This window comes from Pipra filicauda, unplaced genomic scaffold (assembly GCF_003945595.2).
Source record: "Pipra filicauda isolate LSUMZ 115617 unplaced genomic scaffold, ASM394559v2 scaffold449_size645428_pilon, whole genome shotgun sequence".
NCBI lineage: Eukaryota > Metazoa > Chordata > Aves > Passeriformes > Pipridae > Pipra > Pipra filicauda.
This window is the reverse complement of record NW_024104586.1, coordinates 58,543-86,046: the sequence shown is the minus strand read 5'-3', so window position 1 is coordinate 86,046 and position 27,504 is coordinate 58,543. Positions and strand designations below refer to the sequence as shown.

At 58.1% G+C, this 27,504-nt stretch overlaps 2 protein-coding genes across 2 annotated transcripts; one reads left to right on the top strand and one right to left on the bottom strand.

Moving 5' to 3' along the window:
• Positions 1 to 40: 40 nt before the first annotated feature.
• ERLIN1 (ER lipid raft associated 1) lies at positions 41 to 14,370 on the top strand. The gene is given in 13 exon segments (XM_027711063.2): positions 41 to 62; positions 917 to 1,093; positions 1,910 to 1,991; positions 2,350 to 2,396; positions 6,782 to 6,843; positions 7,585 to 7,710; positions 8,590 to 8,663; positions 9,736 to 9,794; positions 10,349 to 10,440; positions 10,881 to 10,970; positions 11,261 to 11,340; positions 11,531 to 11,674; positions 11,676 to 14,370. Coding segments are annotated over 12 exon segments (1,155 nt in total). The 5' UTR covers positions 41 to 62; positions 917 to 980; the 3' UTR covers positions 11,862 to 14,370.
• A 379-nt stretch (positions 14,371 to 14,749) lies between these two features.
• Positions 14,750 to 27,068, bottom strand: ADAM8 (ADAM metallopeptidase domain 8). The gene is made up of 21 exons (XM_039385894.1): positions 26,993 to 27,068; positions 25,688 to 25,797; positions 22,492 to 22,568; positions 22,158 to 22,236; positions 21,978 to 22,054; positions 21,099 to 21,285; positions 20,601 to 20,666; positions 20,429 to 20,497; positions 19,696 to 19,865; positions 19,530 to 19,611; positions 18,750 to 18,898; positions 18,350 to 18,527; positions 17,573 to 17,662; positions 17,183 to 17,378; positions 16,910 to 17,009; positions 16,646 to 16,829; positions 16,463 to 16,540; positions 16,291 to 16,375; positions 16,074 to 16,179; positions 15,752 to 15,980; positions 14,750 to 15,619 (listed from the first exon to the last, which is right to left on the bottom strand). Exons 1-21 carry the CDS (start codon positions 27,066 to 27,068, stop codon positions 15,455 to 15,457), a joined length of 2,553 nt encoding a protein of 850 aa, XP_039241828.1. The 3' UTR covers positions 14,750 to 15,454.
• Positions 27,069 to 27,504: the final 436 nt, after the last annotated feature.

Genomic DNA, 27,504 nt, shown 5'->3' with positions numbered 1-27,504 from the left:
CCCGCGCGCCTGCGCGGAGGGGGCGGGAGCGCGGCCTCGGCAGCACGTGGGGAACGGGACAGGTATGGGATGGGATTGGGAATAGCGATGGAATAGGGACAGGTAGGGGGTGGGATTGGGAATAGGGATAGGGACAGGGACAGGTAGGGGATGGGATTGGGAATAGGGGTAGGGACAGGTAGGGGATGGGATTGGGAACATGGATGGAATAGGGTCAGGGATGGGATGGGATTGGGAATAGGGATGGGATAGGGACAGGGATGGGATGGGATTGGGAATAGGGATGGGATAGGGACAGGGATGGGATGGGATTGGGAATAGGGATGGGATAGGGATAGGTACGGAATGGGATTGGGAATAGAGATGGGGTAGGGACAGGTACAGGATGAGATTGGGAATAGGGACAGGGATTGAGAACGGGACAGGTACGAGATTGGGAATAGGGAGAGGGTTTGGTAATGGGATAGGAAGTGGGATGGGTTAGGGATAGGGACTGGGTAGAGGGAGGGATAGGACAGGTACGGGATAGGGATGGGATAGGGACAGAGATAGGAACGGGAACAGAGGCAGGTACGGCACAGGGATGGGGCACGGACAGGGGTGGGATAGGGATAGCGATAGACAAGCACTGCATGGGGACGGGGACAGGGTGGGGCAGCGCTGGGGCCGGGGCAAGGCTGGGGCCGGGACAGGCGCGGTCGGGGTGTCCCGGTGTCCCGTGTGTCCCCGGTGTCCCTTGTGTCCCCGGTGTCCCCGGTGTCCCGGCTGTGCCGCGGTCCGGTCCCTCCCCGGCGGGGGCCCCGTGCGGGTCCCGCCCGGCGCGGGCGGTGCCGGGCCCGGGGCGGTGCCGGCGGATCGCGGGCGGATCCCGGGCGGGCTGTCGCTGTCGCTATCGCTGTCGCTGTCCCCGTTGCAGGGCAGGGCCCGTTCGCCGCGGGGTCCCGGTGCCGGTGGCGGTGCCGGCGCGGGGGGATGCGAGCATGGCCATGGCCCAGGCGGGGGCCGCGGCCGCGGCGGCCTCGGCGCTCCTCGTGTTCCTGCTCTACTCCGCCATCCACAGGGTCGAGGAGGGACACCTGGCCGTGTACTACAGGTACTGCCCTCGGGAGCCTGCTCCCTCCGCCGGGGTCCGTCCTGGCACCACCGCTTGCTCTCTCCTGCCTTTGGCCCCGGTTTTTCCCCCTGTTGTCTCTGCTCCCCGATGAGTCCCGGGCACCCTGGCTCTGTGCAGAACCCTTGGGAGTTTGAGTCTCTCTGAATCCTCAGCTGCTTTCCCTCCCTCTCCTCCCTCCCGTCCCTTTTCACAGTTTGGATTTCAGAGCTTAGAGATCCAAAGCGTCTGTCCCATCTCCTCACATCTGTTGATCGCTCCCTCTTAGAGCAGGAGCCGCCACCTCTGTCCCAAACTGTCACCCCCAGCCAGAGCACCCATTTTGTTGGTGCTTTGGAATGTTCTCCCTGCCCTTCCCACTCACCACCCTGGGCCGTTTTCCTTTAATCACAGGCATGTTGAGCTTGAGAGCCTGGGGGGGTTTCTTGGTACTTTGGGGCTCGTGGAAATCCAAACTGGCAGCATCACATCCACTGCTGGATTTTTCCATGGTTACCAGAGAACTATTTAGAGAGGAAAATCTGTGTTCTTGCAGCTCTGCAATGTTGCAATGCTGGGAGGCTTTAGCAATAGCTGCCTCCTCTGAGGGTTAGTTGCTCACAGGGCTCAAGGGAACGACTGTCAGCTTGCAACAGGCGAACAGCAGGAGCACTCAGCCCTTTTGTAGGGGAATTGGTGGCAAATTTGGGGCAGTAATGTAACTCTCACTCCCCCAGCTGTGCCTGCAGCTGAGTGTCCCTGCTTGTTCTCAAAGCTAGGCTTGCTTGAGCCTCTCCCTGTTTTCCTCTCTCTCCGCAGGGGCGGCGCGTTGTTAACCAGCCCGAGTGGACCCGGCTACCACATCATGCTCCCCTTCATCACCACCTTCAAATCCGTGCAGGTTGGTACCCTCTCCTCTGGGAGGAGCAGCTGTTGGGAGGGTGGGGGTGCCCAGCACGTGTGTGAGTTGCTGGGGACAGGAGATGTCCTGCTCTGGGAGGACGGTCCGTGTTTGTGGCCATCACTGTTTCCCAGGAAAGACACAGGCCTTGTGCCGTGGGAGTTGGGAGCAGGGAATGGGCACAGCTGCCTGTCCGTCCCACAGAAGGCAGGTGGGAAGAAGCCTTGTCCTCTTCCCACACACGAGGGAGGCAGAGGATGCATTTGTGGCTCCGTGTTCCCGTCGTGAGAGTCTGGGCACAGCGGGACCTTCCCGGGAGCGGAGCGGTTTGTGAGCTCGGGTTCTCTTTGTGTTTCAGACCACGTTGCAGACTGATGAAGTGAAAAATGTGCCTTGTGGGACAAGGTAGGGATTTCATCTGTGTTTCTCCTGGTGCTGAGCAGATGCACTCGGTGGTGTCATTTACAGTGCTGGGAAGTAAAGGCACGTGCCCTAAAATTAGTCCTGAACACACACATACACCCCACTGTAATAGAACATGGAAATTATAGAACAGGAGGTACATGAGGGGGTGCTCTGGCTTTTGCTGCAGCTGCTGCTCAGAGGGTGTTTGCATTCATAGTGGTATTATCTTGATTTTTCTTGGTTTCTCCCCTCAGTTACTCTGACACCCTGTTGCTTGTGCTTTGGTCTGCCCTCGGATATTTCTAATCTGGATTTTGTGGCTGATAGAAGTGCTGACCAGAGGGCAAAAGCAAATGGTGAATGGAAATCCTCCTGGTGGGAGAGGGTCCATTTCCAGATGAAATGCCTGATTCATAGTTAAGCTGATTCTTTTGTCAGCACAGACCTGCTTATTTGTAACAAGCAGAGCAGTAGCAGGAGGAGAGGGCTGGTTGAGCTGGGTTGCAGATCCTGTTGTGTTGGTTCATCCACAAGTTAAAGTGGTGACTGGAGCTCTTTCTTCAGGGTAAAAAAAGCCCTGGTGATTCACCTTGTCTTTTAGCTCCAGTGTCCTCAACACAATTTCTGTTTAAAAAAATAAATCCCCGTGACTTGAATGATGACACTCAGTGACCTCATTGAAATTGAAAGTGGAATGGTAATGGCAACATTAACAAAGCAGAGTTCATTTTGATCAGGTTTAACCTGTAATGAAATGAGTTCTTGGGGTTACTCCTGGAGCATCAGACATCACATGGGCTTAAATATTAAAATACGGGTCTCATGGTTTTCGTTTTACATCTCAGAGATTTTCAGGAGTATCTGTAAATAATGTTAATGTTCAGTGCTGCAGCTTTCATAGAATCCCAGAATGGTCTGGGTTGGAAGAGACCTTAAAGCCCATCTCCTTCCACCCCCCTGTCATGGGCAGGGAACACCTCCCACTAGCCCAGGTTGCTCCAAGCCCCGTCCAACCTGGCCTTGGACACTTCCAGGGATCCAGGGGCAGCCACAGCTTCTCTGGGCAACCTGTGCCAGGGCCTCCCCACCCTCACAGGGAAGGATTTCTTCCCAATATCCCATCTAACCCTGCCCCTGGCAGTGGGAAGCCATTCCCCCTTGTCTTATCACTCCAGGCCCTCGTCCAAAGTCCCTTTGTGGTGAAGTAACCATTCTTTAGGGGAAGCAGAAAATCCCTACCAGCCTCCACCATTCTGTGCTTCTGGGATTTAGGAGCTAAATATTTCTGTTTGGTTCTGTCAAGTGAGTTGGTGACGTTCCTGCTGCATTTCAGCATTGTGGGGTTCAGTTGTGCAGTGCAGGTGGTTGTGAAGGTACAGGCAGTAAATGTGCTTTACAACACCAAACAGCTGGTGAAAGCAGTTCCTAGTTAATAATTGAATACACTTCAGACCAAAGGTCCCAGTAGCCCTGTCCACTTTTAAGGTGTCACTGCAGGAGCCTTTCAGTTTGCTGCAATTGGATCCAAAGGCTGCAGCTGCTCCATGCCAAAGCCTGGAATCCAGATTTCCTTAGTGAAACATTAGCTTATAAATACGAGTGGGTGAAGTCTGAAATGTCACTGTCCTGGTTAAAAGTCAGTTACAAGAACAGATTGTAAACAGTTTAAGTTTCTGCAGTTGTACATTAAACCATCCCATTTTAAAGGCTGGGTTTCTCTTCCATCATATTTATGTTCCTGTTGCCTGTGTCCTCATCTACATCAGGAAGCTTCTGAATGTCTGTGTGGGTGTCCCATCCCCAATTTCTGCCTTAACCTGTCCCGTTTATAACTGATCAGTGTTAAGTGAATACATTAAATACAGATTTTTAAATACTTTGGCACCAGAGGACTGTTTCCACAGAACACTTGTCACCTCAGAGACAAAAACCATTTCATTCTGACAGAGGCAGTGTGCATCTGCCTCTGGTGTCTGGGATTTCTGCCTTTCCCCAACAGTTGCTCGAGCATTATTTGCAGAGGTGTGAGGGATGTCTTGTGCTTGTGCTGCAGATCATTGTCAGGAGCCAGACAGAGCCAGGGAATGCTCTGCTGGGACAGATCCCTGTTTGTCAGCCAGTCACGTGGAAATACGTGTCATGAACATTCCAAGTGTTAATCCCTGTGTGTCTGGTCATGCCAGATCTGGCCTTTAAGCCCAGTTTTAGGTGCTCTGCCTGTCCCAGTCTGCTCCTGTTTGTGGCAGCTCTAGCTGTGAGCACTGAACCTTTGCCTTTTTTTTATGGCAGTGCCCCTCAGTTTTTCTCATCTTCTCCAGGTCTAAGGTGAGACCCTGAGTTGTCTGAGGCTTTCTAAGAGCTACTAAAAGACCCGTGTCCACCTCCTGTGGCATTCCCTGTACACTGTCACCTTGTCCTGTCAGGTTGGGCAGTACTGCTGCCTGGTCATGCTTAAACCTCTCCCAGGCACACACAGTCCGTGTGTTGATCCTCCTTTCAGACTTCCTGTGGACTTCCCTTTGCTCCTCTCTCCTCAGCCAGTCTGGGCTCTGAGTGGCACGTCCAGGCCATTGCACGACCAACAGGACTGATATAATTCAGTTACCCCCCAGCACACTGGGTAATAACAGTGGAATAATCGTGGATAATAGTCCACTTACTGTCCCACACCGGCTGAGATCCTTGGCAGGGTTGCTGGGGAAGGTGGTGGTGCAGTCAGACAGTCCTGTCTGATGTGAGCTGCCATTCCAGAGCCTTTCCTGCATGGGAAGTGATGCAGGGCTGGGGCATTGCAGGCACTCTCCCTTTCCTTGTAACATCCCCTTCAAACTGAAGTGCCAGAGGACCCCAGCATAAGGGTGGGCAGTGGAGGAGATTCCAGAGGAAGAAGCCCATGTGCTCTGCTCTGGTTCCTCACCAGGATTTCTGGGATTTCCCTGTCCTGGTAGAATTGTCATGAGGAGACTGGAACAAATCAGGAGGATGAGAGTGGGCTCAGAAGATCCCTAGGAATGCTGTTGGATGTCACTTCCAGTGATAAACAATGGTTTTATTCAAAGGGGTGGGACAGAGTGCAGAACAGGTGGAGAAAAACACATATACTCTGTACCATTATGACTCCTTGTGCAGCCTGACAGGCCTAGGAAAGATTTAAAAATAATGATAATGGTTCTTAAGAGAGAAAATGATCAGTAAAAAAGGCATTAATGCTCTTAAGAGTAGTATCTCACTGGGAAATAAGTCTCTCTTTGGGCACAAATGTCTCTCCTGCTGGCTTGTCCCTCCCAGCAGACAAGTTCTGTCCATCCCCAAAGTTTTTAGCTCGTAGTTGCAGTGAAGCAGGTTTGGAGTGAGCACAGGCTGGGCCTGGGAGACCTCTTCCAGAAGAGCACAGACACAGGCAAGTTCACGTGGTTTTCCTGCAGACTTGGCCTTCAGCTGCCAGAGATCAGGATCTGCAAAATAAGAAATGGAGTTTGTCACGGGGGATATGTTGGAGTTAAAGCATCACAGAGTCTGGAAATGTGGGAGCTCCACTGCCAGGGACCAGCTCTCTCTAAACAGTTCCTGCTAAAGCTTCTTGTCTGATTTGCCTTTGTCTCGAGGACGACATCACAAGAGTATCCTGCTTAAAATTATGCTCTCAGGAGACTTAGGAGCTGTTGAAAATTAAGTCTTTTCTTCTTCAATGCAGAGTTTGTGCTTTTCTCCTGTGTCATGGGTACCCAGGGGCGGGCATGACTTGCTGAAAGGTACACCAGTAAGAGCAGAGCCTGAGGGCAAGCCCAACTTCTGATTCCTTCTTTTCCCTGCCATTCTGGCAGCACATAATCCCTTGGGGAGAGGATTGCCTGCAGGCTTCCTCCGATGAGGTGCTGGAGTGTGTGTGCCTGGTTGTGGTGTTTCTTCCTTTCTGTCAGTGGCCCTGCCAAGCTCCTGCTGGAGTTAGTGAATGTGTGAATTAAACTCAGGGCTTTTCTGTTTGAAGTGTTTTGCTGCCTGGAGGAGCTGTGGTGCATCTGGAGCTGGTGTGTGCCCTGCTGCTGGCAGGTGTCACCTGCTGTCCTCGCTGTGTTGGACTCCCCTTTCCTGATAGTTGCAGTTACGTTCCTGTTCAGGAGCATTTTCCTTTGGCTGGCTAAGCAGGAGGTCACAAAGGGAAGGGAAGGTGCTTTGCAGGCTTGCTGGAGCACGTTTGTGATTTATGCCCAGAGAGGGACCTGTCTGTGCCAAGGTGGGGTTTGCTGCTATCTCATTGCAAAATGCTCAGGAACTCAGGGCTGTTCTGGGTAAGTTTTGAGTAAAAGTGGGACAAAGATGACTTTGCTTTTATGCCAGCTGTGAACAGCTGCAGTGGTAACCGATGAGTTCTTTTTCCCTTGCAGTGGGGGTGTTATGATCTACATTGACCGAATCGAAGTTGTGAACAAGCTGGCCCCACATGCAGGTATTTCCCATCCCGTTTCCACAGGCAGCTCTGGGACTGCCTTTACTCATCCTGTAGCAGCTCTGTCTTGGTTTGCAGGACTTCCATTATCCATGTCTGGAAAATTTCCATGTCTCTTCCCATTCCTTGTTACCCTTATGGCTCCCAGTCCTGTAGCACTTAGTTCCATGCATGTGCCTGCAGGCTTTTTGTACAGCCAGGGATTTGCAAGGATGAAGGTAAACGCTAGGATTGCTTCTCCCCTGTATGTTTAGAAATGTGACAGGTGCTCAAGGATCCTCTCTCTTGCTGCTGAAGGGGAGAGCACCTGTGGAACTAATCCCAAGTGCTCGCTTGGCTCCTGGGAGAATTGCAAAGACATGTTCCTTTTGCTGCAGCCCAGGACACGGTTGGCTTAAAATGTGGGAACGATCCTTGGTTTCACTTTATAGTGTTGCTGTTCCCATGCATGCAGGTCCTGGACAGGCTTTTGATTTGTTTGTGCAGATGGTAAAACAGGGCTGTGCAGTGTATCTTGCCATGATTACTCTGCTCCTTGAGGTCCTGTAGTCCCAGCTGCATTGGCTGGGGGTCCTCTGAGCTCCCTCCCTCCCACAGCTGGGCAGGGCAGTCCGGAAAACTCCCAGTGCTGGAGGTGCCCCACACCCTGTCCCCATGCTGTGCTCCTTTCCCAGCATTCCTGGTGCTGCAGGAAGCACTGTGTGTCGGTGGTGCCCTCTGGTAATCCCCTTCCTTCCCCAGTGTACGACATCGTGAGGAACTACACCGCGGACTACGACAAGACCTTGATCTTCAACAAAATCCATCACGAGCTGAATCAGTTCTGCAGTGCCCACACCCTGCAGGAGGTGTACATCGAGCTCTTTGGTGAGTGGATGGCAGCTGGATGCTCCCACTGAGGGATGTGGAATCTCCCTGTCGTGCTCTGGAATGTGTTACAGCCAACCAGTGGGAGCAAACAGCCCCTGTGCTGGAGTTGCAGTCTGGAATCCAGCTCCTTTTATATCCATAGGCCTCTTCCCCTGGGACTTCAGTGGTTCAAATTTCTTTGTCTTTCTCCATCTGCACGTGGGAATTTGGTTTCAGTCCTTTTCCACCGATTCTGGGTGCCCAAAGCAGCCACTCTGCTCTTGTGTGTGCAGTGATACCCATTGCCTTCACTATGATGATGGGTTTGTCTTGCCTATTCCTACTTCTAAGCCCCTGTTCTGTTGCTGGATTCACTTTTGTACTTCCACAGCTTCCTTCTGGCTGTTTTTAACAGGTGAGAGCTGGAAGGTTTTTTAGGGAGGTAACAGTGTTTCAGGAATTAGCACAGGCCATGTTCTCCTTGGTACCTACCTGTGCCCCAAAGACATGACAGTGTTGTGTTCTTCTTGGGTGGCTGAGCAGGGGAGAATGGGCTTATGGTAGATAAAAGGTTGTCAGAATTTTAATGTTAAGATACTGTAAGTCTGAGTGCTGAGAAGGGATAGACTTCTACCACAGGCTCTGGGCATTCTTGCTGAGATCCTTAAAACCTTAGCTCAAATGCCACAAATCCATCAATAACCGAACTTTTGTGGGACTCTCCTTTTGAGAACATTTTCCAGGGGGCACAGGAACACTGTACTGAGTGATCTCAGAGAGCATCTTTATCTTACACCATAGACAGACCTGCTCTTCAAGGCCAGCTGGCTCTGCCACATCAGCTGTGGGAGAAAAGGTGATGAGCTAAATGGTCTCTCTCTTGTCCTCCAAACACAGATCAGATAGATGAGAACTTGAAGTTGGCCCTGCAGAAAGACCTCAATGTCATGGCACCAGGTCTCACTATCCAGGTGAGTTCATTCCCTAATAAAGATTACTCTTTTTTCCACCTCTTTCACTGGATTGAATAGGTTTCTTGCTTCCATTTTCCACATGCCATGGAATAGTTGAGCCTTGAGTTGAGGTTTGGCTGCTGAAGACTGTCCAAATGTTGGTGATGCCTTTCAGACACTGGGTTTATGTAAGGGAAAGACCTGCAGGACAGAGAAAAGCACCTTTCAGGTGACAGACCTGCAGGTATTGGCTTTAAATTGCAAAGAGCAAGGGAATGGTTTTAGTGGTTTTCTGCTTACCTTTAATGTTAGAAAATCATGTTTAATTTAACCATGGTAACATCTGCCTGAACTCCCCAGACACCACTTCGAAGGGATGAGGATCTTTGTTTTGGTGCAGAGGTTGAAAGAATATCCCCCTGTGCACCCTGCAGTGGCTGGTGAGGTCAGCTTTCTCCATGTGGTGCTTTGTAGGGGCTTGGAGAGGTTTTGCTCCTGGTAGGAGCTTAGAACAGTCCCTTCACTGAAGGATGTTCTGGTCTGATGTCCCATAAATCTACTTTCTTTGCTTGTCCAGAGAAGCAGCAGAGTTGGGATTGTTCACACTGGAGAAGGGAAGGCTCCAGGGAGACCTTATTTCTGACCTTTCAGTATATAAAAAGAGTATGTGAAGTTTTATATAAAGCTTACATAAGTTATAAAAAAGGTGGAGAAAGACTTTTTACAAAGGCCTGTAGTGACAGGGTGAGGGGCAGTGGTTTTAAACTGAGAGAGGAGTGTTTTACACTGAGGGTGGGGAGGCCCTGGCACAGGGTGCCCAGAGAAGCTGTGGCTGCCCCATCCCTGGAAGTGTCCAAGGCCAGGTTGGATGGGGCTTGGAGCAACCTGCCCCCAGTGGGAGTGGGTTGGAATGGCTGTCAGGAAATACAAATGCAGGACACTCCTGTGAGAGAGGCCATGCTCAGCTGTGCTGCACAGGAGGATTAGGCACCACTGTCCACAGCACTGCAGCTGCTCTCACAAGGGCATTTCCTACACCTTGCATCCAAACATTCAGTTTGAAATGTGCTCCCTTTTCCTTCTCTCACAGGCTGTGCGTGTTACGAAACCCAAAATTCCAGAGGCCATCCGAAGAAATTTTGAGCTGATGTGAGTAGCTGGACATACAACTGTGTGAATTAGTTTTGAGGGTCCAGGACAGGCACAGTGCTGTTAGCAAGCTCTTCCCTGGTGCTCAGAGAGTGAGAGGGGAGCTCTAGGCAGGCCAGGTGCACCTGTGGATTCTGTTTCTCTGTTTCCAGACTGAAATCAGGGCTCAGGGGTCTTGGTATCTTGCCCATAAGTTCCCCTCCAGGATCCCTGAGACCCCTTTGGAGCAGGGGGAGATGCTGTTGGATCTCCCTTCACCTCCCTGTCCCCGGCTGAGCCAGCCCAGCTCCCAGTAGCCCTGCACTGGGCTCACTCCCTGTCCTGAGGGCCTCGGGCTGCACATGCATCCACATGTGGCCTCACCAGTGCCAAGTGGGGAGGGGGATAATCCCTTCCTTTGGCCCACTGGCTGTGCTGTGCTCATACAGCTGCAGACAGAACCAGTCCCGTGGCTGTGAGCAGGGGGCTGGCAGCTGCTCGTGGTCTTTCCTGCCCTCAGATGCAGAGCTGCTCCCCGTCTCCCTTTCCCCAGGATAATGTTTCTCCCCTTGCAGGGAGGCTGAGAAGACCAAGCTGCTGATTGCAGCCCAGAGGCAGAAGGTGGTGGAGAAGGAGGCAGAGACAGACCGGAAGAAAGCAATCATTGGTATGTGACCAGGACAGGCTGAGCTGCCATTCCTGCATTCCCTGGTAACTGAGGGAGGCACGGCCAGGCTGCACCAGGAGTCGTTTTGAAAATCTGAGTGTCTTTGCTGCTGTATCTCTGTCCCACCTCCCTCCCGTGGCAGCAGAGCAGTGAGCACCTCTGTCCTGCAGCCACTCCACTGCAAAAACTGGGCTGGGAGCTCAGTGTGCCAGGGGGATCGCCCTGGGAAATGGGATATCAGCTCTGGAGACATCAGCACTGTGTTTTCTTCCTGTAACTGTACTGCTTGGAGTCCAGGCTGGCACTGTAGGATCCCAGCAGGAAGGGAGGGAGTAGGGAACAGACCTGGTGTGGCAGATCCTGCAGTGAGCTGCTGGTTGGGGTGCTGGTGCTCACACCCTGGGAAGCAGATTCCTGAGCCGAGCCCGTTGTGATTGCAGAGGCAGAGAAGGCTGCACAGGTGGCCAGGATTCACTACCAACAGAAGATTATGGAGAAGGAAACGGAGAAGCGTATTTCCGAGATTGAGGGTAACTTGCACTGCTGGGGTCATTTTGCAGCTGAGGGGGGATGGCAGGGAGGGGAACCTCAGGGCTGGGCTCACAGGCTGTCCTGCAGAGCTCATCCAGGGTGCAGCAGTGCAAGGCTGTGCACTGGGAACGCTCCAGGAAGCCACAGGGCGGGTGCAGGGCCAGCCAAGCTGTCACGAGCACTCCTGGGTCAGCTGGTCCCCGTGGGATGAGGGCTCAGGTGCTCAGTGTGGTGGGACTGTTCACTTCCTAACACTTTTTTTCCTGTCCATCCTCTGCTGCCGTGTTAGATGCTGCGTTCCTGGCAAGAGAGAAGGCCAAAGCTGATGCTGAGTACTACACTGCTCGGAAGCTGGCTGATGCCAACAAGGTGAGCACTGGGAAGCTGGTCAGGACAGGACTCGCTCCCTCTTTCCCTCTGCACAGGAGATGAGCTTCAGGTGGGCAGCACTGGAAAAACACTTGATTTAGCAGCCTGCATCCCAGAAGGCCTGATGCAGTATTCAGTGATGCAGCACCCAGAAAGTTGTGTCTGACAGCCCCTGTTTGTGTTCCTGTAGCTGAAGCTGACCCCCGAGTACCTGGAGCTGATGAAGTACCAGGCCATAGCCGCCAACAGCAAACTGTACTTCGGTGACCGCATCCCCGGCGTGCTCCTGGAGTCCTGTGCCTTCCAGCAGGCCAGCCCGAGGACTGCCCACCAAACCAGCCTTCCTGCACAGGAGGCCCCGGAGACCTCTGGAGAAAGCCAGCTCAGAGGCAAGGAAAGCACTGGCTGAGGAGGGAGGAGGAATCCTGGTGTGGCTCAGCAGCAAAGCCCGGCTGTGGTCGGGGACGTGGCCCTGGGCTGGTGGGGCGGACGCAGCACACGCCTGGACATCTTGTGTATAGGTGGCAGTTGGGTTGAGTTTCTTCTAGCAACAGATTGCAAGGGCTCTGCCTCTTCCGTTTCTTCCCCTGTTAAATTGGTGCTTCCAAAGGAGGGATAATCCTGTACTAACATACCTATACTGGAATATTAAAAGACGGACGCCGGGAAAGGCTTCCGGAGTAGGTGCAGTTATTTAGCAGGCATTGCTCTGGAGGCAGGAGATGTGGCTTTGAGTGCTGTGTTGCTGCACCCTGGTCATTCCCAGTGCTCCTGGCTGAGGCCGAGCGAAGAGGAGGTTTCCTTCGTCCTGCCCATGAAGCTTCACTTGGTGGACTCCAGGCAGGTTCCTGCCACTGCTCTCTCTCTCTCCTCAAGGACTCCCATGGAGTGGGCTCTCCTTGGCCAGCGTGTTCCTGCTCAGGGCAAGGAATGGTTTGGTGTGGAATAGGTTACTGGAATAGGATCTGCATAGCCACGATATTCCTGTAGACAGCAGCACTAGGTAATGACTCGGAGCAGATGGTCTCTGATGGGATTCTGCAACTCCCCTCTCCAAGCAAGAGCCTTGCACTGGCTGCCTGGGACTGACTGTAGGGTGTTTCAGCTGCGTGGCTGGGGCTCACCTTGCATCCTAAACCAGATTTCAGGAGCACCTCGGAGCAGCTGGTTGGGAGCAGAGCTTGGGAAATCTCTGCTCAGATCCCAGCCTTCCTCTAGGTCAGCAGGGCAAGGGGGCTGAACTTCCACTGCTCTGCCATGGTGACAAGGTAAAGGGGGAAGAGAAAAGTGAAGGGACCCTGCGGAGCAGCAGATCAGATGTTTGACACCTCAGCTGCAAAGTAGGTGAGTCATCACTGCTCCCCTGTGCAAAATCCACTGCTCCAAGAAGTGGGACCTGCCTCGTGTGTCCTTGAACAGCCGTGGTGAGAGTGTGTCCCTGGGCCTCTCATCCCTGGACAGGTTTGCTGCAGTGCAGGACTTCAGGCTGCTCCTGAGCAGTGCTGGCAGCAGGATCTCCTGTGGTGGCCCTCCAGGCACTCTGCCTGTTGAGATCTTGTGTCCCTGGCACCGTCTGCAGCCTCGTGGCAACGGGAGGGACGTGTTCAGCTTTTGCCACAGTGAAACATTCAACCCAAAACAAGAGGCTCGAGCTTTACCTGTGCTGATGATGTCCCCAGACGAGTTGTGTGGGCTTCAGGCTTTGCAGTGCTGTGTTCCCACCACACGTGGCTCGGCTTGGAGGGTGGCAGTGTCTCCTCGAGGAAGTTTGGTAACACGTGGTGCCTTGTGCTGTCCCAGCTCCTGCCCTGGCTCCCTGTCCTCTGTGTCTGGGGCACAGCAGGGATGTGTTGGACCTGCCCCTTCTGCAGGGTAGGACATGACTGTGGGACTTGGCAGCAGTTTCAGGGGGTCTGTCTGTCCTCTATCTGGCTGCAAACTCCCAAGGCCCAGTTGGTGCTCTCCTCCAGGATACCAGCTCCTCTTCCAGCCCAGCCATGGCAGGAGCCAGGGACCCGGGGCACCAGTGTGGAGAGGAAGGGCAGTGTGATCTGTAGCTGTGGTGTTTGAAATGTCTCCTGGAAGTGCTGTTTGACTTGCAGGGTCCCCTTTCTCCCGTGGGAAGGGCTTTGAGGAGGCAGTGGAGTCACATCTTTGAGCTACCACCTCCTCAGTGGTGCAGCAGGCCCTTGGCATGGGGGCACAGCCTCTCCTCACCCCGGCAGCACCCTCTTCACTTGGATTTTGGGATGAGGGCAGACTTCATAGAGCAGAAGCACTGCTGGAGGGGATGCTGGCAGGGATGTAGGCTTGTTCTCCATGTGTTACTGGGGTTGGACACTCTGGGCATGAGGAATGGGTGGACAGGGTAGGTTCTGCCAGCCTGGAGGTGCCAGGGGCACGAGGGGAGCTGCTGGGAGTGATAACCAAGCAGCTCACAGCTCTCCTGCAGTGACCAGAGCGAGATGCCCGTGCAGGGAGCAGGAAAACCTTCCAGGCCAGTGCAGGAAGGGCTGGCTTCCCTCTGGACCTGAGCCTTGCTGGGTCTCCCTGCACTATCCAGGTGGGTGCATGGCTTTATCCTGAGTGGCTGTCACTGGCTCAGTGTCCCCCTGCTGTGGTTGGATGACATCAGCCTGGTCTGAGGGACCCTGGGGGATGCTCCTGTAGTCCCAGGTCCTGCAGCAGCCTGTGTGATGCTCGGTGCCTTCTGCAAAAGCCTCCCTCCCTCCCTGCTTGCCCAGCCGCTGCTGCAGAGGCCCCAGTAGGTGTGCAGGGGGGCATTGCCACAGCTTTAGCACCCCAGGGTGGGCTGTGCTTCCCTCTGAGCCCCAGGTGTGAGCAGGGACATGGGACTGTGGGTTAGAACTGGCTTTTCTCTCCGTTCCAAGGGCCTGTGTGGGCCTGTGACTAAAGGGGTCTGCCCCTGGATCCACATCTCCTTAAGGAAACACGATACATATGGTCAGGTTTACATTCACGGTGTTGAGTTCTTTTGATAAAGCAGAATAAAATTATTTTGTTACCATTTTTCTGAGTGGTTTTATGTGTCCTGAGGCTGGTGTCACTGCAGGCACGTGGAGTGGGGTCCCCCTCTACCTCTCACCCCGCAGTGACGCCGTAGTGTCCTCAGCTGCAGCCTCTACCACCCTGGGAGCCCCATGAGCAGCCTGTGCTCAAAGTAAACCGCGGCCAGGATGGTGCTGAGCACGGGGGGACTCACTGCAGCATCCTGCAGCCCCTGGGCAGCCTCCTCCGTGTGACTGCCAGAACCTGCTGCTGTTCGGCCCCTGTTGCTCTGGCACAGGACTGGGGAGCTCAGCTCCAAACCTTCTCCCCCTCCCCTGATCCCCACACAGCTCCCTGCCTGCCGCCACCTCGCTGTCCCCTGCTGCCCAGAGACACCCCGTGACACCACTACCTTCAGTCTTTATTGGTATAAAAGCCTTCAACCTAAATTATATAAAAAGTGGGAGGCCTGTTTTCACAGCAGGTGGCTCGAAACGGTCACATAAGGGTCATAAATTAATGGCTGCAGGAAAAAGGCTCCCAGGGAATTCCCTTTCAGAACAGTAACTCCAGGGATAACTTGAGAGATAAAAGCCCCGTGGGGAAACCAAGCCTAGCTTGGACCTGCCACAGCCTCTGGTGACATCTCCCTGTGTGATGTCCCCGGCCAGGTCAGTATTCCCAGGGCAGGGTCCCCACAGAGCAGTGCTCCTCCTGCCTGGGATTCCAGGAGCTCCTCGCCGTGGCCCCAGCAGGGAAGGGGCAGGAGGAGCAGGACACATTCAGGACGTCAGGAGAGAAGGCAGCAGCTTCCAGGGCGCGGGAGAGCCTGGACGGACGCGGGGCTGGCATCCAAACCGGAGCTGGCACTGACCGGCTCCTGGTTCCCTTGGGAAACCCCGGCCGACGGCTCTCCCTGGGACAGCCACGGGGCTGCGGAGTCCAGTAAGGCACGACAAGGATCTGTAAACACTGCTGCCCCCCCGGGGGAGGCTCGGGCCAGCAATTCAAGTAAGGGTGGAAGCGAGACGGTGGCTGCCCGGCTGTGCCACCCGCCCCGCTGTGCCCTCCTGGGCCGGCCGTGGGGGCGAGGGGGTGTCCTGGGTCACCTCCGGGCTGGGGGCGGCTTCAGGGCCACCTTCGGGGGGACGCCCCGCTGAAAGGCCGAGGGGGGTGTGGGCGGGAGGGCCGGTCCCGGTGTCCCCTGGCCGTGGCACAGCGCCCTGCCCTTCAGCGCCGGGAGAGGTTTGCGGGGCGGCTTCGGCTTCGCCTGTCGGGAGGAGAGCCCCGAGTCCCTCACCTGGGCTCCGGGGCCACCCGGAGAGGGGCAGGGGGCAGAGGAAGGGCCCCCCAGAGCCACCCCACGCACGTAGGGCTGGGGGCCGCCTCGGGGGGTGGTTACCTGCGGGGGCCGTCTCGGAGAGGCCGGAGGTGTCCCCTGCGGGACGGGTGGCCGCAGGGTCAGCACGGGGCTGGGCGAGCGGGGCTCCAGGGCCCGGGCCGCCCGCGGGGCCACCGTGCTGCTGACCAGGCTGGGCTGGCCGATGTCCTGGCGGGACAGCAGCCGCCGGGGGGGCCGTGCCCGGCCGCCCTCCTGGAACAGCGGGTTGGCGAGGCCTGTGGCAGAGCTCCTGTGGGGCACAGGGACAACGTGGCTGTGGCACCTGTGTGCCAGGTACCCCTCGAGCTCAGCCCTGCAGCGGGGCGCGGGAGAAGGGAATTACCCTTTCTGGAAGCTCCTGGCTCTGAGGAGCACCACGCCGCCGGCCAGCAGGACGCTGGCCAGTGCCAGCACGGCCAGCACGGCCGCCAGGACCACGCTGCTGCTCCCTGTGGGGACAGGGCGGTGGGGGTCGGGACACCCCCTGGGCAGGGAGCAGCCCCTCCCCAGGCTCCCTCCCCGGGACACGCATCGGGCCGGGGGAGCCGGGGGTGCCATACCTGGGGCTATCCCTGAAATCTCCTGCTCGCAGTAGGGCGCTGCCCAGCCCGGGTCGCAGTGACATTCCCGCCGGTGGTTGCACACCTGGGATGAGGGAGGGGAGCGTCAGGGTGATGGGCACGCTGGAGGCTCCGAGACTGAGCCCCGCGGGAGGGCGGTCCCACCGCGTACCCCGTGGTTGTTGCACTTGGCCGAGCAGTTCTTGTCGCCGTAGACCAGCAGGCTCTGGCAGCGCCCGGCGTAGCAGACCTGGGGGCGGGGGTGGGGGGCTCAGAGGCTGCCCCGGGGCAGGCAGGGGGCTCTGAGGCCGCCCGGGCCCCGCGGTCACCCAGCCCCCGCCGCCCCGGCACTCACCATCTCGTCCCCGCACTTGGCGCCGGTGGGCACCAGCCTGAGCTCGGCGGCCACCTCGCCGTCGGCGATGACCGCCTTGCAGTTGAAGCGGCCGAAGGAGTAGTGGCCGAAGGAGAAGTAGCCGCTGCCGAGGATGGGCTTGGAGTTGTCGCTGAGGCACAGCAGCGTCCCGCACTTCACATCCCTGCGGAACACGCAGCCCTGAGCACCGGCGGGGCCGGAGCTCGGCCAGAGGGACAATCCCCCCCAAACCCCTCTCCTCACTTGGGGCTGCAGGGCCGCTTCCCGTACTCGGTGAGGCAGTGCAGGTGGAGGTGATGCTCGCTGTTGTGCTTAAAGCAGACATCGGGAGCCACCTGGGCCTCTGCGGGACACACCGAAAGGGTCACACGGAGGCGCAGCAAGCTGGGGGCGCTGGCACCAGCGGCCACACTTTAGGACCAGCAGCAGCGCCCCAGCTCATGTAGGAGGGCACCACAGCCCGAGGAGCTCCAGGCACATCCCCCAGCACGTGGGGCGAGGAGGGGGGGCCTCTACCTGCACCCCAGAGCGCCCGGCACTGCTCTCCGTGCGAGGGGCAGCCCCCGTTGTAGCAGTATCCGTTGCCGCTCTGGCAGGAGATGCCGTTCTCCTGGAACACGTCCTCCGGGCACTCGGCGCTGAGGCCGGTGCAGTGCTCGGGCAGGTCGCAGTCGTTCTTGCTGGCTCGGCAGAGCACACCTGCAGCCTTCACCTGCACGGAAAAGGGGATGTCAGCACTGCCTGGATGCTCTCACAGCTCCAGAGCCACGCAGGCACCACGGCACAGCAAACCCTGGTCTGGGAAACGTCTCCCAGCCTCCCATGGATCCAGACACTCTGACAGTGCACTCTGTGCACCCACCAGCTCCCTTCCCCGACGAGCTGGTCCCCTGTGGGCAGCAGTACCTTGCAGTCCTGGCAGCATTCCCCCTGGGCACACTCAGCTCCCTCTCTCAGCTGGCAGGTAGAGGCATTGCAGCAGCGATCTGAGCACTCCTGCAAGACAGGGATGGACTGAAAACCTCTCGGGAGCCCCCCGAAAGACCCTTCCCTGGGGGACTAGCTTGCCACGTCACCAGTTGCCAACAGCACTGTAGCCACTGCGGGCTGAGTCACAGGGCAAAACCACAGCATCATCCCGGGTGGGAACCATTCCTGCTGCCTCTTTACACCCATTGCCAACACCAAACCAAAGGACCCGAAGGGGTTTTTGCAGAGGAGGGGCCTGGCCTGGGCATCCTTGCACATCTCCAGGAAGGGGAAAAGGGAGGATCTCTGTGCTCCCTGTTTCAGGGGAGCATTGTTTCAGGTCCCAGTGCAGGCTGTGACCAGGGGTTTGTCTCAGAGGAATCGCTCAGCTGTCTCAAATCCCCTTCACGATGGGGATGAGGAACAGCTGAGCACAGCTCTTGAAGAACAACATGCCATGATGTCCCTTCCTGGGCCACTTCTTTGGAGGACATGTAGGGGGAACATCCACCTTTCCTAGGCTAAAATCCCAGCCAGCTACATAAAGGGGGGCACACAGCCCTGTTAGTGAATGCACCCCACCAGCTGTTTTTTGGCAGAAGCATCGGGAACACAAGGGAGACGAGTCTTGCAAAGCAAGAAAAGAGTCTGGTGGACAAGTCTCAGGTGTCTGCCCCCTGCCCCCCTCCCCAGTTCCTCGGAGAGCATCCCCACCTCGGGTGTGCCGCAGTCACACTGCTCTCCCCGCTCCACAAACTGGTTCCCGCACACGGGCCCCCCGTACAGCTCGTCTGCCCGGGGGGCGTTCAGCAGGCAGCTGGCCCGGGGGTCCCCGAGGAACTGCCACATGTCCTGCTCGCTGCAGCGGCTGAACAGCTTCGGGTAAACCAGGCTGGGGGGCACAAAACCAGGTGCTCGTGAGCCCAGATTGGTGCCCACCAGCCCAGGGAGGAGCTGGGGGGACATCGGGAGGCTCGGAGGCATCTGCAGTGGGGTGGGGTGGAATGGAATGGAATGCCCACCCATCTCACAGGTTTCACCCCACTGGAACAGTGCCTGAGGACACCTGGACCCGTTTGGTGCCCAGGGATGTTCCCCTTCCTCCTTCACTCACCCAACGCTCCCTGCCATGACACATCCTCCGTCAGCCTTGGGGAGGGGGCAGTGGCAGCCGGGGACGTCTTCGTCGTGGGACATGCCCAGGTTGTGCCCCATCTCGTGAGCCATGGTGGACGCGGCGCCGATGGGGTTGGTGCTGTGGTCCTGCGGGACAAGGAGTGCAGGGTGGGTGAAATGCTCTCGTGGTTTCTCCACAGCATCCCCAGGGGCCCACTGGGGCTCGGTGCCAGGTCCCTCATGCTGCCGTGCTCAGGTAAAGGAAAACAAAAGCTGGATGCGGTCCCATGGCCCCTGAGGAGCCCCAGGATGGGGTCTCGGGGCTCTCAGGGAGCTTAGACAAAGCGACTTCTCCAAAGCAGTGATTTGTGGTGGGGCTGGACCGCCACTGGTCCCACGGCCGACTGCTCCCGCTCCCACAGACCTGGGGAGGGATGGGAAGTACAGCCAGGACAGCTGAGGAACAATTGCAAACGAAATCCTGGCCACCTGATGGGCGGTTGGAGAAGCCCTGTGTCCAGGGAGCTGCTCTGGGAGACTCTTCAGCTGTATCAGAGCCCTCCACAGGTACCCAACTGGGTGTCCGCAGCCCTGACCCTGCTCTGGGCGTCAGTCACTCAAGGGTTGGAGGTGCCAGGGACCAAATCCAGCCCTAAGGCTGCAGAGGAGGAAAGCTAGAAACCAGTGGAGGCAAGTGGCTCTGGAAAACACAGTGCAGGGAGGGCAGAGTGTGGGCTGCTGCTGCCCTGCTGGTGTGTGCCAGGGCAGCGGGACCCACCTGGCTGACAGCGCCTGAGTCCCTGGTGCACATCACCAGCTTCTTGGCCAGCCCCACGGTTTTGCCGTGGAAGTCGATGCCCCTGTGGGATGGAGATGCCATGGCCACGTGCCCTGGGCGGCGGCAGGGCCGTGAGGGGGGCGAGGTGGTGGCCCCCTGTCCTTACGTGATCAGCTGGGCGTTGTCGTGCGGTTTCCTCCGCAGCAGCTCTGACTCCCGCCAGTGCAGGAAGTTGTCCAGCGTCACCTCTGGGTTGGGGCTGACTGTGATTTTGTCCTTGTGGTTCCACACCTCCAAGCCGATCAGGGCCACCCGCAGGCGGAGAGGCTGGTAGAGCTGGGGTGGGAGACAGCCCAGAGGGAGCGCTTCGATTTGGGCTACAGCAGCAGGGAGAAGGTCCCACCTCCCCCACGGAACTGCAGCCGAGCCCAGGAGCCCCCTCACTGCACAATGTCAGCTCTGTCCCCCTCAGTAAAAAACACAAGGGGTGACCATGTAAACAGGGTTTCCCCTGGCACCTCTGAGCTCCCTCTTGGCTGGCGAAGGCCGGGATGCTTCTCCTATGGTACCAAACAACAAGTGAAGCTGAAGCAAGGCAAGCAGGAGCCCCACCACGGAGGTCCCCTTGTTAGCACCCACTCCACCATGAGAGTGGCCGTGGGATGTGCCCCCAGGCTTTACAGGACAAAATTTCCCCCCCCCTTCCCTCATGGGCAGGGCTGAGCCTCTCGTCGTGTCCACCCTGCACACCCTGTTGGCCAAGGAATGTGGTCACCCTGCAGCAGCCCACCCACGGGCCTGAGATCAGCTCCAGCTCCACCACCCCACCCGTGCCTCTGCTCTGCCCCCTCTGTCCACGCTGGCACTGCGGGACACGTGTGGGAGCTGGGAGTGCTCACCTTGTCCACGTGGTTCACGATTTCCTTCATGCGGTTCTGCACCGTGCGCAGGTCCTTGTGCTTCCTGAACTATGGGAAGGACACAGAGGGATTTCCAGGCTGGCTTTGAGCCCCTCAGTGCATAGGATGGCAGCAAACCCACAGGCGCCAGCTCGCCCCCCACCCCATTTACCTCCTCATTATCGGCGACCAGGACCAGCTCCACGTACCGGGGACCTTTGTGTATCGGACCCGACTTCTGCAAGGGAAGAGGGAAGTGAGGCTCGGCTTGCAGCTTGCCCAGCCAGGCAGTTGACCCTGCCATGGGGTGTGTTGGATTTTGGGGTATCTTCCAAGGCTAGCAGGTCTCCTCACTCGGCTCTCTGATATCACTTCTCTGGCTGTTTCAAGCGTCTTCCAGCTTATATGCTGGAAAATGCAAGCCTGCTACTGGGATAAGCCACAAGATAGGCTCTGCAGGCATCACCGAGCTCATGGGGTAGGAGGATGCTCGTGATGATGGTACAGGATCCGAGGACCCGTTCCCATCAGGAGCTGCCCGTATTTGGGTACCCAGCCGACAGCGCATGGGAGGGGGCATCTCCAAAGGCATGGAACCCCCAGTGGACTTCCCAGGAGCCAGGCTCCTGCAAACTCAGCTGCAGGAAGGAGAAGCGATGCAATCCCTCACCCAGCGGTAGAGCTTCATGGCTGCAGGGATTTTCGGCTCGCGGTCGTACTCCAGGGTGTCCCCGGACTCGCGGCAGGCGCGGCGCTTCCCCCGCAGGTGAGCGGCTCGGTACAGAGCGTGCCGGCCCGACACGGCCCCCTCCAGCGGCTCCAGCAGGAACGTGGTCTCGTTCACCCGGAAAAACCCGCTGGAGGGAAAGAGAGGGCGGGCATCAGGTTGGGGAGATATCCAGCAGGACACGGACAGACCCCACACGCACCCCTGAAAGTGCCCGTACATGTGCTCCATCCCTGGAGGCGTCCAAGGCCAGGTTGGATGGGGATTGAAACAACCTGGTCTAGTGGAAGGTGTCCCTGCCCATGGCAGGGGGGTAGAATGAAATGAGCTTTCATTCCCGGACCATTCTGGGATTCTATGATTCCATGAAAATACAGCTGCCAAACTGGCTGCTGGGCTGGGACGGGGCAAACTGTGGCACAGCACCCACAGCTGGTAGCACGGGGAGTATCCAGCACTTGGGGCAGCAGGAATGTCCCGGGGTTCAGGGACTGAACGATTGTGGATTGATCAGGGACAAGCTGCGCCTTGCTGCCCAGGGAGGGCACTCCTGCCCGGAGCTCTGTGGTGCTCAGGTCTCCAGTCTCACCCCGCTACCGTGAGTCAGCCCCCCAAAGAGCCGTGTGCCCTTCCTGCCGGGCACCAAGCCGGGAGCAGCACCTCCAGCAGGAAAAGGGATGTCATCTTCTCTTCCGCCAGGGAAAGCTGAGGTCTCCCTCCATCGGCCCGGCTCTGGCTGTGCTCAGTCACACCAGCTCACCGCGGCCATGTGCCAGGGCCAGGCTGGGAGCCGGGCAGTGCCCGGGGGGCCGGGGGTCCTACCTGAGCCCGCGGCAGGTGCTGACGCTCGCTGCCGAGCCGGCGTGGCCCCGCACGTGGCCCTGGTAGAAGCAGTGATCCTGGCACCGGGAGAGAGCAGAGGTGTGGGGGGTCTGCACCAGCTGCCGGCGTGACAGGACCCCCAGGAGCGGAGGGGCTGCTTCCCCCGCAGCCAGCCCGTACCTGAGTGTCGGGCCGCTCGGTGACCTCCGTGCCGTCGGCAGAGTAGTGTGTCTCGGTGTAGTGCTGCCCCAGCAGCGCCCTGCGGGACGGGAACGGGCGTCAGCAGCGACCCCGCTGCGGGGGAGAGGGCTGAAAGCTTTGGGATGAGCTTGGTCAGGGTGGATATGGTGGGACCGTGCCCTCCCCGCGTGGGTTTGGCAACGAGGGAGAAAAACGCTCCGGGCTGAGGCTCAGCTCACTGGTGCAGTGACAGCAGACCTGGGAGATGGATGCTCACGGCAAGGGTGGGGTGCAAGCCCCCCCCAGCCTCCCTGCCGTGCCCACCTGCACTCACCTGTTCTTCTCCAGCCACAGGAGGTATTCCCTGCCTTCGGCACGGACGCTGTAGAGGACACGGTCCGGGTACGTGCTCTGCATGGGAGACAGGAGCCACCAGAAACCCCCCGTCAGCAAGAGAAAGGGCTACACGGGAGAGACCCCTCGGCCCCCGCCCTGCCCAGAAAGGGGACGGGGTCTGATGTGCCCCTCTGAGGGCGGCTGCGGGACGGGAGGGAGCCTGGCTGCTCCCCCTGGAGGCATCCAGCAAAGACACAGGAAATCAGAAGAGAAGGAAGAAAGCATGTGGGCAATAACGCAAATCCCCGGCACATCCTGAGATAAAGAACAGGTCACCCGCAAAGAGACGGAGTCAGCAAAGCCTGGTTTCCCGTGTCTGACACATGGCTGCAGATGGCCGTGCCAGGGGCTGAGGTTTCCTACTCATCAGTCACAGAGCTCCTTTTTTGGGGGCTGAGTTCAGCACTTACTCACCAGTTGAACCACAAAGATCCCTCTGGATCTTATCAGCAGTGACTTCCTCCTCCCTGACTAATCTGACATGCCACCGTTAGAGAACAACCTTCCCCTGGTCCTCCTCAGCCTTTGGGAGCAGGTTTTGTATCACCATGACCCAGATCCCCTGGTGCCAGTGGAAGGGACCTCAAGGCATCTCAAGCCCAACCTCCTGTCACTGTGGCTGGGACAGGGTGGCTGTGGCTCAGCCAGCTGGGCCCTGAACCCTCAGGATGGAGATGTTCCTCCAGAAAAAATGTTTCCCTCGGGGATATCTTGTGATCTCTACCTGCAGGGGCTGGGACACAGACCACCAGAGGTCCTGTCCCACTGGGGCCGCTGGGAGAGACTGACAGTCCCTTTCACAATGCCCCATGTCAAGCTTGGCACCAGGGACTTCCTCAGCCACTTCGAGACCTCTCCTGAGGTCACGTCCACCTCTCCTGAGGGCACATCTGCTCCTGAGGGCACATCTACTCCTCCTGAGGGCACATCTACTCCTGAGGGCACATCTACTCCTGAGGGCACATCCACCTCTCCTGAGGGCACATCCACCTCTCCTGAGGGCACATCCTCAGCTCTTGCAGGGTCCAGGTGTGGAGAGCTGAGCCAAAGGCAAAGCAAGCCTTTCCCACGGGGCCAGCATTCCTCAGGGATGAGGTGTGCTGCCTCTCCCTGGGAAGGATGACAGCACCCGCTGTCATCCCATGGCTCAGCACTCCCAGGGGGATGATCTGCACCCTGCGAGGAGCCGGGGCTGACTCAGCTCCAGCGGGGCCAGGTGAGAGTGTTTGCCTGTCACTCAGCTGCCCTGGATTCTACCTGGTTTGCATTCCCACCCCTGCTGACGTGCCAGCACGCTCCCGGCTCCCTGGAAAATTCTTCTCTTATGAACAGCGTCTCCCTCCAGACGTGGCCGTCCCGTCCCGTGTCCGCCAACAAAGAGATCCTTTGTTATTGTTGGCAAAGCCAGGGCCAGAAGAGGTCTTAGGGAATGGCAGGAAAGCACTTGGAAGGGGGTGGTGGGTCAGGGCCCGGCTCTTGGAGACAACCGCAGGGCAAGTTTAAAATAAAAAGTCTGGATAAAGCTTCTCTGAATCACCCCCCTCCTCATTAGCATGGGCTGTGCAAGGCTTCCAGATGGGAAGGCTTTGGGAGCTGCCCTGTGAGCCCCATGGTTGTGCTGAGCCAGCACAGCAGAGCCACGGCCACAGAGCACAGAGAGGGGGGATTTCTTCCAGCTGGGCTCAGGAAGAGACCCAGAGACCTTGCAGAGGATGGGATGTCCCGTCCCATCCCAGCACAGGGTGTTTCTTCCCTGGATGGGAAGGGGCAACAGGCCTTGCAGTAGGGACAGGGATCACTTTTTTAGGTCCCTTTCCATGAAGAATCCAGGTTTGCCACATGTGCCCCTGCTGAAAAGCCCGTGACTGGTGGAAAAGCTGCTGTCCAGGAGATCCTGCCCTGCAGGACCCAGGTCTCCACCCTGTCTGCAGGGGTGAACATTTGGATCTAGTCAAAGCCAGAGGGGAGCCACTGTGCTTCACCCTCACTTGGGCAGATGCTCTGAGGGACCAATCCCACGTGTCCCAGCCTCTCCAAACCAGGAGTCAGCTCCTGGCCCGTGTCTGTCCCAGCCAGAGACAGCTACAGGGCATGAGGAACACCCACCTCCATGTCAAAGAGGTGTTTGGTGGTGGTGAAGCCACCCTGGGAACCTCTTCTCCGTCCAGGTTACCAGGAGAGCAAACCCAACCTCTCCCCAAGAGGAGGAAAGTGGCTCGGAAGGCAGGAGACCTCGTCCCCTCAACACGGCAGGTTTGGGACCTCCGAGGACCACCCAACCCAAGCCCAAATGCAGGTGCCACCCAGCAGACAGCCCCCGTGGCAGTCCCAAAGCACACAGCTCAAGGCAGATGTCTTCCCCAGAGGGATCCCGGGATGGGTGAGCTGCCCTTTCCGGGGGGATCGTGCAGAGCCGCCCGGCGCGCCCGGCACAGATGGCGTCTCTAAATAGCCTGGGGAATGTTTATCTCGTGGACAAGTTTAGGTTTCTAGAGCAGGGAAAACAGATGCTTTCGGGGAGTGTTTTTGAAGCTAGTTTATCAGGAAGGGTTTGAAATCACAGAGGAACGTGCTGTATGGCACTAGGGAATACACGTCCCCAGCTCGTCCATCCCCTCAGGCGCTAAAATCGGTGCTTTTCATGTCTAGAAAATGAATCAAAAAAAAAAAAATTGGCCAAATTTCCCTTTAAGGCAACGAGAAAAGTTTGAGGGCAAGCCCATCATCCTACAGACGTCAACACCAAGCACTCCAAACTCCTGACTCAAACCCCATTCCTTCCCCCAAATTGCCAGGTTTCCCAAGAAAAACAGCACTGGCTTGCTTTCATGTGGATTTCTGCAACTTTCTGATTCTTATTTCTCTGTCCCAAAGGACAAAAAAAACCACACCAACTTCAGCAAACACAGCAAGAAAAGTGCTTACAGCTCCACGAGGCTTCTCAAACCCTTCCTTAAGGAAAGACCAGATGTCACAAGATCACTGCAAGGCTGCAAGAGGTGGCACCGCTGGGTCACGTCTCCGAAGAAAGCGCAGGAGAAAGTTCCCTCCCTCCAAGAGTGCACCCCACCCTCTGAAGGTCCTAATTGGACCCAAAACAGCCTGGAAAAGCTGATCTGATCAATGCTACTCACCCGAGGTGCAGAGAGGTCCCTCTTTCTCCGGGGCACCGGCACCTCTCGCGGCGTCACCGTCTCGTACTTCTCAACGTGGGTGAGCGTCTCTGCCAGCCCGGCAGTGGCACCTGGGAAAAGCCAAAGGGCTTTGAGCAGGATGCCCAGGAACAACCCAGTCATAGAATATCCTGAGCTGGAGGAGACCCCTAAGGATCATCCAGTCCAGCTCCTGGCCCTGCCCAGGACTCCCCAACAATCCCACCCTGACCCTCAGAGCGTTGTCCAAACCCTCCTGGAGCTCTGGCAGCCTTGGGGCTGTGCCCACTGCCCTGGGGAGCCTGGTCAGTGCCAACCACCCTCTGGGGGAAGAACCTTTTCCTAATATCCAACCTAAACCTTCCCTGGCACAGCTTCATGCTGTTCCCTTGGATCTGAAGCCAGGGGGCAATGGAAGCGGCCAAAATGAAGGCGCAGGAAAGAGCCCAAATAGCAAGTCCTGAAATACCTGCTGGGAACACAACTCCCTGACGGGCTCCGGGGATGCTCTGACCCCCCCGCCCCAGCCCGGCGCCCACAGACAGCTCAGCATCACCTGCGGGAGAGCAAGTCCCTTTGGGGCTGGAAAACCCCGCCGAGCCCCCGGTGCGCCAATAAGGAGGGAGGTTTTCCAGCTCCCCATCGTGATGCCACCGCGTGTGACTCGGCGTCTGGCGGCTGTGGGGGCTGTTTGGGAGAGCGGCTGGTGCCTGGGTGGCTCAGCCCCCTCCCAGCCTCTCCTTGGATGTCGGAGCGGAGAATTTCTGCCATAAACCCTTCGCCTTCCCCGCGAGCGCCAAACGCCGGGGTCGGACGGTGCTCGCTCTGGGGGTGCCCACGGTCCTCGCCCACGGGTGGGAGCCGGACGCCCCCTCACCGGGTGAGTCATGAGCGACCCCCGGCTCGTTCGCGGCGGCGAACCCTCTTATCCTCCTCGAGGTGCCTCCACGGACCGGCGGGGCCGGGGGGCTCCGGGAGCGTCCCCGTGGGGGCGAGCCTGGCCCCGGGCGCCCCTTCCCCCTCATCCTTGTCCTCGGGGCGGTGAGGACAGCGGTGCCCTCCCCGGACCTCTCCCCCCGGAGAGCCACCCCGCGCGTCCCCTTCGTTCTCGCCGGGGAAAGCATCCCCATGCCCCGGTACCTCCATCCCGGTGCCTCCATCCCTGCCCCTCCACCCCTGCCCCGCGCCGAGGACCCCCGAGGCTCCGCGCTCCTGCCGCACGCCCCCCGAACTCGCCGCCCGCCCCGTCCCGCGGCCGCCGACCCCCCCGGGGGACCCCCCGCTCACCTCGGGCCGCCGGCATCAGCAGCATCGGCAGCAGCGCCGGCAGCATCAGCAGCGGCAGGCGGAGCGGCGGGGCCATGCTCGGAGGTCCCGCCGTGCCCCCGCTCGCCGCGCCGCCGGCAGCCCCCGCCCGCCGTGACTCACCGACACCGCGGACGGGACGGGGCGGGGCGGGCGGGACGGGCCGCCCACGGCGGGGGGGACCGGGGGGACCGCGGGGGGACGCGCGGCCTCGGGGGCTGCCCACGGGACATCCCGGGCCGCGTGGGGCACTGCGGGGCTGTCCACCGGGCATCTGGGGGGTGGCCTGGGGGGCTGTGGGGCACTGAGGGTGGTCCACGTGGCATCGGGAGGGTCCGTGGGGCATCAGGGGAGGGTCCACGGGGCATCGGGGAGGGGTCCATGGGGCACTGGGGAGGATCCATGGGGCACCGGGGATGGCCCACGGGACATCGTGGAGGTCCGTGGAGAACTGGAAAGGACCCACGGTGCACCGGGGAGGATTCACGGGGTAT